Consider the following 12,840-nt stretch of genomic DNA (forward strand, 5'->3'; position numbering starts at 1 on the left):
AATGTCCAATTTCATAGTAATGTTCTTTTTTTTTTTTTTTTTTCCTACGCGTAATTTAGTAGTGCTATAGTAATGTTCTTATATTTATTAGGCTGTGTCACATTTTGGTTCGAATTTAAAAATATCTCTTACAATGTGTTAGTGAAGAAATAAAATATCATTACTGTGGATGATTTGCAAGTTTATTATTATTAAACTTGCCTGTCTAGTTTTCTATTGCTCTTTTGGGCCTAGCTTCCCCTTATTTTCTCAATAGCAGCCACCATTAAGACTAGATGGTGTTTTAAGGGAAGATTATTATTAATCAATGTTTAATTCCTTTTTTTAGGTCAGTTTGTTTATGTTTATTGATTATTTAATTAGAATCAAAGTATTTGCCTTACAAATTGTAGGCAAAACCTTATATACTGAAATAACACAGTACCAAAAATGCACATTATATAATGGGAATATGTCATTAGATTTTAATGTTATAAATTTTGAAATGTAGGGTTGTATGTATATAAAAACACTACATTCATTAAAAATAATTAGAATATTTAAAAGGTTTCACTCCCGCCCCCTTTTTATTTCAGAATATTATGGGGGTACAAGCATTTTGGTTACATATAATGCCTTTCCCCTGCCCAAGCCAGGGCTACAAGCATGCCCTTCCCGCATGCAGTGCTCTTTGCGTCCTTTAGTTGTGAGTTTACCTACCCCCACCACCCCTCTCCCACCTGACCAGCACCAAATGAATATTACTGCCATTGAGCCACTTTAGTGTTGTTTAATTCTTTTTAAAAATACATCTTATAAAATAACTGAAAGTATACAAGAATTAAAAGTGCTGTTTTGAGACATGTATACTTGGAAGATAGAGTCCATTATTGAACTTTAGTATAATAGGAAAAGACATATGTCTTTAGACCTGTTAGCGATAAATAAATTTTTGAAGTTCACAAGGATTTTAGGATTATAGGTGAAATTCTCCAAAATGGAATTTTGAAGTTCAATTCTGCATTTAGAGAGAAGGCTTTTCTGTGTAGGTTTGAAGTGGTAATGGAAATATAGATATAAGGCTTGAGCATCAGATAATAAATATTAGACAGAAGGAGTAACTGAATGCAAATATCTTAGCAGCTAAATACCTATAGTGTTTCTTGGTTTGAAAGCCATTATATTGTGTTTAATACACATACAGTTTTTTATTCAACAAAAATATATTGAGCATAAATGGTTTGCCAAGCAAGACAAATCTAGTCTTTGCCCTCTGAGTTTATGATCTAGTGAGGGAGACAAGTAATTAAAAATAAAATAGGGATAAACATTTTAGATGATATCTGAAGGATAAGTAGAAGTTGGTGGAAGGATGCCAGTAGAGAAGGATTATTGGAATGAGCTATGTCATGTGGAGTCTCTGAAGTATAATTTACTATTTTCCTGAAAACTCCTGGTTTGTTAACTGATCTAGGCTATTAATGTGCTGTTGAATTAATTTCTATAAATATTATTCTTGTCTGAGAATGCATTGTTTACTCACAAGAGAGCTTTGGCTGTGAGTTTCCTGGCTGAATCCTGGAAGTACAGCTATAGCCTTTCTGGCATCTTAATGATGGAGGTTCTAAAACAATCACTAATGCCATTGGTGTAGGCATTTTATAGTATCCCTGTTTCAGAACTTAGTTCTGTCAGTAGCACATGTTCATAATGAATGCAGATGATGTAATGTTTTACTTACATGTTTTTAAGTGAGCCCATGTGGTTTTAGCTGATGTATTAAGGGAGAACTCTACTTAGAAGTACACTTCTAAGTGTTGAGTCAATTGGTCTTTACTTCAACTTGTTGCATCTCTGACCTCCTAAAAATCGATCTTGGGGGAAGCAGAGGTGGTACAAAGCTTTCTTCACCCATCTACCAGTTTATTTTTTCTGTCACCTTTTGATGTCTTTGTCTCTCCATTTTCTGTTTGTATCTTCTTGAATAAACTAGATCTCTGAGAAATCATGTTCTTCCTAACCAAGAGCCCCAAATTTCTCTATCTTCATCCATGATCCAGAAAAACAAATCATTTTCTCAGCATGTATGTAGCCATACCTTCATCTGTTAATATCTTAATGTCTCTATCAAATCATCAGTTGTTAAAGAAGTGACGAATGTGCCTGTGTTATGAAGTTTGTTTCTTGGTAGGACTCCCATTCATAAGTACCTGCATGTGCCTATTTGGCAAGCACTGTACCAAGAATCCAATAGTTTATCCCTAATTTATCATCTCTAATGGTAATTTCTGTTTTTTCCCTGCAGGGTTCTTTGCTCCTACATGGCTTATCAATAATAAATAGTACTTGACAGAGTTGGTTTAATCTGGTTAGGCTTATCAGTGTTTTCAGCAGGTAAACACATCAGGATGAAAGTATGTTTCTGAAAGGTCATATCAGATTTGCATTTGGCTATGATATTCAAGGAGCCACCAAATACTGTGAAACTCTTCCAGAACTTCATGACTGTTTTTGGTACATTAAACTGCTTTTCCAGCTTTTGATTTCATCTTAATGGAGAAAAATTTTTATCTGGCATTTGGAACCAGTATTTGAAATTCCTTTTCATTTCTTTCTTCCAAATTTATTCTTTCACTCACTGATATGTAGACATGGATTTTAATTTCTATACTTCCACTTCAGAAATTTTTTTCCTAGTTCCTTTTCTGCATTGTGATTTGGAACTCATTTTCCTTAGCAGGTCACAGCAAAGCAGGAATGTTTTGAGCCTTTTTACCTTGCTCTCAACCAAGGAGTCATGTCCGCTTGCTAAGATCATGTGTGAGATGAATTTGAAGTGATGGCTAAATAGCTAAGAAGTAGCATCCTCTCAAAATGTGAAACAGTGAGTGAAAGAGGCAGATTTTAGAGACATTTATATTCATAGTGTTAGTTGGAGCCAAGTAAAAATAGCAAAGCAAAAAGGATTGAGATTAGAAGCAACACTCATATTTAAGGAACAATAACCAACAGAAAAGAAAGAGAAAACATATAGTTAGGAAGATATAGGGGGACAAACACTGAAGTACAAAGGCATGAAAAGCAAATGGCCAATGTTAAAAACTGGTTTATAAATCACAAAAATGCTATAGTAAAGGACAAGAAGAATGAGACCTTTAACATGAGCAGATCAGGAGAAACTTTGGGGGGGGGATGAAGCAGTTAAACACAATGGTGGTGTTTCTATTATTCTCTTGTTAGTAAAAATACCTCAAAACTTAGTGAATTAAAAGAATAACTAACTTGTTCATGATTCTGTAATTCACTGGGTGGTTTTTACTAGTCTGTTAGAAGATTATTAAATAGTTCAGGCCTCCTTAAGGCAACATGGTTGGGAATCTATAAATAAATGTGGTAATTCTTACAGTTTCTCTGAAATTTGGAACCAAAATCAGTAAACACACCCCCAAGTGTGTTGGTGAAATAACTCTTCAGGGTCAAAAAAGACCTATTTGTAGCAATTGCTGATATGGGTGGAGTGAAAACTGCCATTCATGGTTGATGTCAGGCTACCAGTGTGGAGTAACTGAATGCAAAGTTTGGAAGAGATGGATGCCTGTCGTCCACTCTATCTAATGAGTTGGCCCTAAGGGTCTTGTACACTTCTGTAAAACATCACTATTCTTATCATTTGACTTAAGAAAGAATTTGAGGCAGCTTAACATAATAAACACTTAATAAAATAAGATTAAATAAATGAATTTTATGTAAAAGGGAAATAAGAATAGGAAAATAAATGTAAGAATAAAGTTAGTAGTGTGTAAAATAAATGCCTTTCATAAGGCTCTGAACAATTGCTGTAGGTGAACTAAGGGTTTGGCCAAAGCAAAAAGAACAATAATAGTGTTCACAGTGTCCCTCACATAAAAACAAATCAGCTACTTGGGAGAAACAAAACTTGCCTGATGCCAGGGATACCAGTGAATAATGAGAAAAGGATACTGCATCCTCAACATTATTGCAGAAGAAAAATGGCAGTGTTTATGTGATTATTTATGAATGACAGAGTCTCACTCTTCTTTTGCCCTGACTAAATGCAGTGGTGTGGTCATAGCTCACTGCAACCTCAAACTCTTGGGTTCAGGTGATCCTCCTTTCTTAGCCTCCCAAGTACCTGGGACTACAGGTATGTCCCACCACACCTGGGTAATTTTTTTCTATTTTTAATAGAGATGGGGATTTCGCCCTTGTTCAGCCTGGTGTTGAACTCCTGACCTCAAGCCATCTTCCTGCCTTGGCCTCCCAGAGTGCTAGGATTATAGGCATGAGCCACTGTACCTAGCCTATGTAATATTTCTTGGAACATTTCAAGGCAAGGTACTCACAATGCCAAAACAATTCAGAAGAATTGTGTTAGTTTTCTCAGAAAAAGAAATATAATTGGCAATTTGAGATCTATTATGGAAAGATTTGAAATAAATGTTTAAGGAGTTTGCATTTTATGGGAAGAATACCTGGGAGCTCTGACTAGTGTATTTAGGCTGTTTATAATGCCAATTCTATCTTTGTTATTAAGAGTTTGCAGGTAAGGAAGCTTAACAAAATATTTCAAGATTCTTAATATGGGATAATTAGAGGTTCAACCAAGACAGTAGCTGTGGATTTGTTTCTAAAGAAAATTCATATATGAGACAGTGTGTATAAAAAGAATCAGCAAGATTTAGTAATAGACTCCTTGGTGAGAACAAGTCAGAATGCCTATTTGAAAACTTTCCCAGTATCCTTTTTGATTTCTAGTGGTAATTCATCTTTCACTCTTGATTGTGTATGTGTGTGGGAGAAGAGAGATCCTTTAACAGTCCTTTGAATGTCAACTCTATGGAGAGAATTAGACTAGATACTTGCTATGACGAGTAAGGCACAATCTTTGTCTTCAATTTTCAAAGTCTTACCTTAATAGAAACTTTTTCTCATTCCTTTGTGCCTGTGCTGTCCTTGACTGGTCTTATCTTTAACTTCTAATCAGCTTCTTCCTGTTCTTTATTCCTCTTCATTGGTGGTTGCTCAGGCAGCCCAACTTGATAGCAGGGAAGGAAAGGTTTTAGGGTCACCAGTAAATGCTGAGGAGTTCCTGTTCTCATCACTCCTACTCCTGGGTTCTTCTTTTATGCCTCTTGGGCACAGAGGTGCTTGTGTTAATTCCTCCCTGCCCGCCTTTCCCTAGAGTCCATGCGTGCTGGTGCTTCCTACAAATGGCAGAATAAAAGAAAGCCAGGAACAGGTGAGTTTTGAGCTAGATTCTGATTTGGGATTATCAGGGGGTGGGAGGCTTGAATTGATTGAGGTTATGGAAATGGGAAAACACGCAACTGTTCCATTAGACTATAGTCAGAACCAGAGTTGAACAGCAGTAGACTCAGGTAGTAGGATTTGGGGGATATGTGGCTTGGTTGTCTGGGCTAGCCATTCCTGATCAGAAATAGCCCACCCCATATGAGGCTGAGATCTATAGAATAGAGAGGCCATTGGCAGATAGGACCTGCCAACAGTAGGATCAAGCAATTTCTATTTACCTTTTCTATGCTGTTTCTGCTGCTATCTTTATCATCTTTTTCTTTGTCCTTTGCCTCTTGCCTGCCCTTGACATTCATGCAACAGGTATACATGAATATATGTGGATATATAAACCTCCTGCCCTATCCTTCAGTGTTCCTTTGCTTCTGCACATGAAATTGGTTACTTAAATTAGCCTTTGAGCAGCTAAAATCAGGAAAGGTCCTAAGACTATACTTGGGGACTATAGTTGGCATACTGTAGTACAGATGTCCTATTTGTAAAGGAAATGCTAAGCAAAATATTAACAGCTGCTTGTGAAGGATTTTTGTGTGCTTGCGTGTGTGTGTGTGTGTGTGTGTCTAGATCATAGGTGCTAGAATTGAGCCTACCTTTAATTAGCATAGTGTATTGTGCTGATTGGTCTAGCACCTCATCTTCTTTCAAAGGACTGCTTATCTGAATAGGATGGGGAGATCATTGTATCCTAAGGGTGGAAAAATAAGATTCATCTTTTTACTTAATTTTTGAGTGCCTACTTGTGTCTTTAAGCACTTGAACTAAGTAGGCTGTGGATATTCAGAAATAAATAAGCTATGATACTTATTCCTCTAGGGACTTTGGTGTAATGGGATAGACCAGCAGTCCCCAACCTTTTTGGCACCAGGGACCGGTTTCATGGAAGATAATTTTTCCACAGATTGGTGGTGGGGTTTCAGGATGATTCGAGCACATTGTGTTTATTATCAAGTCAAACCTCTCTGCTAATGATAATCTGTATTTGCAGCCACTCTCTAGCGCTAGCATCACCGTGTTGGCTCCACCTCAGATCATCAGGCATTAGATGCTCATAAGGAGCACCTAGACCCCTTGCGTGCGCAGTTTATAGTAAGGTTCGTGCTCCTATGAGAATCCACTGCCATCTCTGATCTGATAGGAGGCGGAGCTCAGTCAGCAATGCGAGCGATGGGGGGAGGCTGTAAATACAGATGGGGCTTTGCTTACTCCCCCCCTCCAACTCCTGCACCTCACCTCCTGTCGTGCAGCCCGGTTCCTAACAGGCCACAGAGTGGTACCAGTCCAAGACCTGGGGATTGGGGGACTGCAGAGATAGACCCCGATACTATCACAGTGCAATGTGGAGTTTGCCACTTTCAATGAAAATACAATAAGGAATGACTAAATAAATCATGTTCTTGGTCATTTGGGATGCAGTGGTGGTTTGTATTATTTTTCTTTTGATTCTTAAGGTCTACAGAGACTTTCACACTAAGCAACATTAAAAGTTCTTAATGGTACCAACAAGTTAAAAGACTCTAGGGTTGTGGCTTTATAAAAACTGCTGGAGCTTCAAAATTGGAATACTTAGCCTTGAGCAGGGGTTCTCAACCTCTGCAATATTGACTTTTGAAGCTGGATAATTCTTTGATATCGGGGACAGACACCAATAACAGGATATTTAATAGCATCCCTGTCCTCTGCTTACCATATGCCAGTGATACTTTCCCACTTGTGACATTCAAAAATGTCTTCACACATTGCCAGATGTTAGGAAGGGGAAAAGGGAAGGTGCAAAATTGTCCTCTGTTGGGAACCACCAGTCTAGAGAAAGCCTTTTTGGTCTGCATGACCTTGGAAAGAGGTGTTATTCACCACTGCCCTAGGGGTCAGTAGTCTTTGAGCTACCAGGCCCTTACTTAGCAGTATTTCTTGGCTTTGGCAGAAAGAGCTTAAGAGGCTTTTTGACTGAAGCTGGCTTTGCCTCAGTTTCAAGATCTTTTTGTCTCTGCTTTTGCTCTTGACTGCTTTCCTGGCCTTAACTCACTGTCCAGTCTTGACCAGCTTCTGTGTGACTCCAAACTTGGTGCCAATTTCTCTTCGTATTTTTAGTTTTGTTAGTTATAGTAACTAAGAGCAGAGGAAGATTATATGTTATATATGACACATATAGACAATTTAATGAGATGTTTTTCTGCCAGTAATAGCTCATTGTTGTTAATTTCTAAGATTATATTTAACTAAACCCATCTTTTTTTTTTTACTTAAGAGACAATATCTCTCTTTCTGTTGCCCAGGCTGGAGTGTGGTGGCATAATCATAGCTCATTGCAGCCTCCAACTCCTGGACTCAAGCAGTCCTCCTGCTTCAGCCTCCTGAGTTGCTGGGACTAGAGGTGCATGCTACTGTGCCTGCTAAATTTTTTCATTTTTTGTAGAGGTGGGGATGTCACTATGTTGCCCAGGATAGTCTTAAACTACTGGCCCCAAGCAAATCCAACTCAGCTTCCCAAAGCACTGGGATTATGGGTGAGCCACTATGCCCAGCATAAACTCATCTTTTTGGTAGTTGTTGAACGAGCTGAAATAATATTGTTTAAATGTATTTTCTGGCTTAAGTTTCTATAAAAAATGATTAACATACAGCACCATGTGAATATCTGAAGTGATTAAGTTTAGTGACCTTATCTCATACAGGTTTATTTCCAACCATGAAACAAATATTTGGATATTCATGCATGCTAGGCACCACATTAGTGCTCTGAGTAATAGTTTACTAATTTTATTTTGTAAACTGTCTAAACATTTCAGGAATATCTGCTAAATTTCCTGTATACATCTCTAGCCTTGAGCTACCCCTTAATTAGCTAGTTTATTTTGGTAGTATCTATATGATAACTACTCATGTATTTTTATGGTGATATGTTAAAAGTTAGCATTTAGAAACATGAAGAGGAAGCAGTCATGATTTTAAAATGTGTTTTGCCTTTCTGTGTGTTCTCTGTGGCTTCATGTTTGCTAACTGGCAGTATGTGGTCTACATGACTTTATATGATGTCATTTAGTTCTAAGTTATTTCAGATTTTTGATGATGCTCAGCCTCTGAGAGAGATAGGTAGTTTTAGATGTTAATATATTTAATTTAGTGATGTAATGAAAAATTTTAGCAGTAAAATAAGTATATGATCCCCTTCATTAATTCCGTTACAGAATCATTTAATTGAAAACGAATGAGCTAGAAAAAATTACATCTTACTTTTTTTATATAGATAAAGAGAGGCCTGTACAGTCTTTGAAAACATCAAGAGATACTTCACCCTCAAGTTCTACAGCAGTTCCATCATCAAAGGTTTGTTATATTTCTAAAATCAGTTTAAAGAATTACAAGGTAAATGAAATGGGCTGTCTAGTACAGATGCTTATATTCTTTACTGTTATATCTATAGGACTAATTTGCTGAATATAAAAACTTGAATTTTAAGTAATTACAACTTGAAAGATAGCTACCAAATAGATGGTTTTCTCATAGGTTTTTTTACAGGTTATGCTAAAATTAGTACTTACTGCTACAGCCCTTGCTCTCATCTTGACCATAACCAGCTGGGCCTTATATTCAGATGGAGCATATTTGGTGCGATTGTGCTTTAATTTTAGGAGTTAGGGGTATAGGCAGAGACCTAACACTTATTATATAACTAGCCAATTCTCGATACTATATTATTGTCTTGCATTAATTCATATAGAAATCCTATGATATAAGTAGGTATATATCTTTATTCTATAACAGGGTGAAGGCTCAGAAGTTAAATAATTTTCTCAAGGACATAGCTTTATCATTCTTCTGATTCCTACCTTTCCATCATCTCAAAACATGTTGAAAAGATGAATTATGCTTCTAGTCCTAAAAAAATTAAAAATTTGACAAGTTGCTGTTTCTATCTGTTCTCCTCAGTTGGAGTTTCTGTTGATAAATCTCATACCGTTTCTCTTGACCATCGCTGTTGTTACTTCTGTTCTTTTGGTTCTTCTTCTATCTATATTTTTGGCTTTTCAGCAAGAATAGGTATCATCTGACAGGGGGCAGCTGCTTCTCTTTCTCAAGTCGTTTCTTTGTGACGACATGTATCTTTGGAATACTTTGAGGATTCTAGAATGCTGGGCTTTGAATAGCAAAGATTGATTGGATTATTTGGTTTTGTCTTAACCATATAAGGGTGCTTACCCCATCAGAAAGACTGGCTTATTTTTCTTGGTAGATAATAAATGAAAGAAGAGTAAATAGTACCTGCCCATCCAAGTTAGTATGAAAATTTAAATTTTTTTATTATGTATGAAATATTCATTTCCTCTGAAATATAATGCTATTTAAATATAGGTTATGACATAGGGCTTTGTGCTACATGTTAAGATATGTTTAGTGGGAAACAACCAAAATGGATTTAGCTACTCCTGACTGATAGCTTCACTTAGATGTTTATGTTTTTGTTACACAGACCACAAAGTCTTAAAATGGAATCAATATCAGAATTTTAGATCTATAATTATTTTATGTGTTGGGAAAGTGCTACCCACTGTGTCCTTTGCCCAGGGTCACATGGTAGCTCTGGGGAGCTTTATTTACCTAGATTTTCTGATTTGGTGGAGGACTTTTTTGTGTAAACATTATGATGGCCCTCACATAGGAATACTTATTTCCTGCTATTAGAAGTTAATTTCAAATGATAGGTTTTCAGCTGTACAGATTTAATAGCAGATGAATAAAAATATTAAATTATATTAGGTCATTAAATATGAAATGCCTGATTTTGGTTCAAAAGTTTAGTTTATTGTATCTCAAATAAGAAGCAGTACAGTTAATCAAAGTCTGTGTTTAGACTGTCAACATAGTTTTGTGATCGTAACATAGCTTGCTTATACTAGCAGCAAAGAAGTCTGGAGAATGAGTGGCAATGAAATCGTGAAAGGCATTTTCCACTGCTTGTTGGAAGTAATAAATGAAAGAAGAGTAAATAGTACCTGCCCATTCAAGTTACTATGAAAATTTAAATTATTACATATGAACCAGCTTTCTGGGAAAGCTGTGGAAACACAGAGTGTTTCCAGGTCCAGCTTCTGTAGTTTGAGCAGCATTTTTTTTTTTTTTTTTTTTTTTTGCCACATGTGGTCCTGCAAGAGGATTGGCCTGTTTCTATTGACCAATCTTGGCTGTTTAATCACAAGCATCCTCATCATTTCATCCAGTTGGCTTCAGTAGACATCCTCTGTAATCGATTGACCAGATTTCAGGAAGCTGTAGTGGACAAAAGCAGTGTTGGACCACCAAACAGACACGATTAGCTTTTTATGATGAATATTTGCTTTTGTACTGTGTTCCCTGCATTTTGTCTTTATCCAATCAATGTGCTGAACACTTGCGGTTGTCAAAAAGAATCAATTTTTCAGAGAGACAGCTATGCAAGATGGCAGCCACCACAGGCTCAGACAATTTATGAAAACTGAATATACAGCCTTAAAATGGAATTTGGACCTAAATACCCAGAAGCACCCCCACTTTATAATATTTATAAGAAAAATTAATATGAATGGAGTTAATAGTTCTAATGAAGTGGTGGATCCAAGGCCCATATCAGTGCTAGCAACCTGGCAGAATTCATATAGCATCAAAGGTGTCCTGCAAGATCTTCAGCACCTAATGATGTCTAAAGAAAATATGAAACTCCCTTAGCCACCTGAAGGGCAGTGTTACAGCAGTTAATCAAAAAAGAAAAACCACAGGCCCATTCCTTAACCATTTGATTTAAGCAGTCTTCATTTTCCACAGTAGTAAATTTTCTGGATATGTCCTGTAGACCTCAAAGTACTGGAAAGGAAGCTCCCACTTCAAGGCAGTTTATCATAAGATATATTGTAAATGATACTAATTTTTTGTTCATTTGAAATATATAAGTTGTGCTATAACAACAACAAAAAGAATTCATTTTTCATCACATGTGACAATAATGGTATAGAAATGGTTTGCCTTTATGTCCTGACAGAAAAAGGCAGCTTCCCTACTGATGGCTGTTTAATTCTTGCAGTACCCATCTATCCAGCTTTTTGACCTTGCCCATTTATTTCAAATGGTCTGATATTGTTGGAATAGTAACGTCATACCCTGCTGCTAGTTCACGAGTAGGTTGAGATGGATTTGCTTCCACTACAGCTTTCAGTTCATCATTATCCATCTTAGTCTCAGGTCACCCATATGGCTCATTTTCAAGATTAAAATCACCAGAATGGAACTTCTCAAACCATCATTGTACTGTGCGTTCATTAGCCATGTCCTTCCCAAACTCTTCGTTGATATTTTGAGCTTTCTGTGCTGCATTGGTTCCGCTCATATTCAAAAATAACATGAATTTTTGACTTATCCAAGGTTCCACAAAAATTGCTCTAAAAAATGTGAAAGATAATTACAAGCCAAAATGTGTGTTTGAAAGAATGAGGATGTACCTTCACATTAAAAATAAAAAATACAAGTGTCAAAGTGAAACGTCAGAGATATCAAAAGTCCAACTTAGTACTTTAAGGAAATCTGACATTCCATACTTAATAACTTGATGGTATGTTTTTGCTTCATTATTTACTAGAGAGAATTCATATAAATATTTGTTATTGTTCTATAACTTTCTCTTACACAGATATGTGCCCCTCCCCACAAAATGACAGAGTATAAATTTTTTTTCTTGGATATATTCGTGTGTGTGTGTGTTTTCTTCTTCTAAAACTTATTTTTTTAAAAAACCTTCTAATAAATAGTAAGTGATTATTATCCTTGTAATAAGTAAATAATAATACCTTTTTATTTTATTTTTTTATTTTTTTGAGATAGAGTCTCACTTTGTTGCCCAGGCTAGAGTGAGTGCCGTGGCGTCAGCCTAGCTCACAGCAACCTCAATTCTTGGGCTTAAGCAATCCTCCTGTCTCAGCCTCCTGAGTAGCTGGGACTACAGGCATGTGCCACCATGCCTGGCTAGTTTTTTTTCTGTATATATATTAGTTGGCCAATTAATTTCTTTCTATTTATAGTAGAGACGGGGGTCTCACTCTTGCTCAGGCTGGTTTCGAACTCCTGACCTCAAGCAATCCACCCGTGTCAGTCTCCTAGAGTGCTAGGATTACAGGCGTGAGCCACTGCGCCCGGCCAATAATACTTTTTTAAACTAGTATTAATATACGAATAGGGCTTTGGAGTAAAGTTTCTCAATAGCTGCAGAATATACTTCATGTAGGTGTATTGGTTTAATCTTCCAGTAAATATTATAGATGGCCAGCCAGTAGATTGATGAATTTAATAAAGTATGGAAAGAGATCAAGTGCTATTTCCATTTAAAAGATCTAGTTTTAAGTCCCAACTCAGCATTTATTAGTGACTTTAGTCACCATCATTCAGTTTCTTGGTTGTAAGTTAGAGTAACAGAACACCTTCATGAAATTCTATTTAATTAAAATAAAGTTTTGGGTTTGTAAATAAAAAGCACTTCGTAAATGGCAGTGCACCATAAGATGGTGG

The 12,840-nt window shown here is 36.5% G+C and overlaps 1 protein-coding gene and 1 pseudogene across 11 annotated transcripts in view; both read left to right on the plus strand.

Moving 5' to 3' along the window:
• The window catches only part of PPHLN1 (periphilin 1), a 187,887-nt gene that overhangs the window by 124,982 nt on the left and 50,065 nt on the right, over positions 1-12,840 (plus strand). For 7 of the 11 annotated variants that reach the window (XM_012744514.2, XM_012745016.3, XM_012744432.3 and 4 more), the window contains 2 exons: positions 5,183-5,239; positions 8,558-8,637. In XM_012744514.2, coding sequence (XP_012599968.1) covers positions 5,183-5,239; positions 8,558-8,637 — 137 coding nt within the window. The remainder of the gene's footprint in view (positions 1-5,182; positions 5,240-8,557; positions 8,638-12,840) is intronic. The other 4 variants (XM_012744924.3, XM_012744354.3, XM_012745239.3 and 1 more) reach the window with 1 other exon arrangement.
• Positions 10,424-12,037, plus strand: LOC105867798 (ubiquitin-conjugating enzyme E2 variant 1 pseudogene; annotated as a pseudogene).

This window comes from Microcebus murinus, chromosome 10 (assembly GCF_040939455.1).
Source record: "Microcebus murinus isolate Inina chromosome 10, M.murinus_Inina_mat1.0, whole genome shotgun sequence".
NCBI classification, from domain to species: Eukaryota; Metazoa; Chordata; class Mammalia; order Primates; family Cheirogaleidae; genus Microcebus; species Microcebus murinus.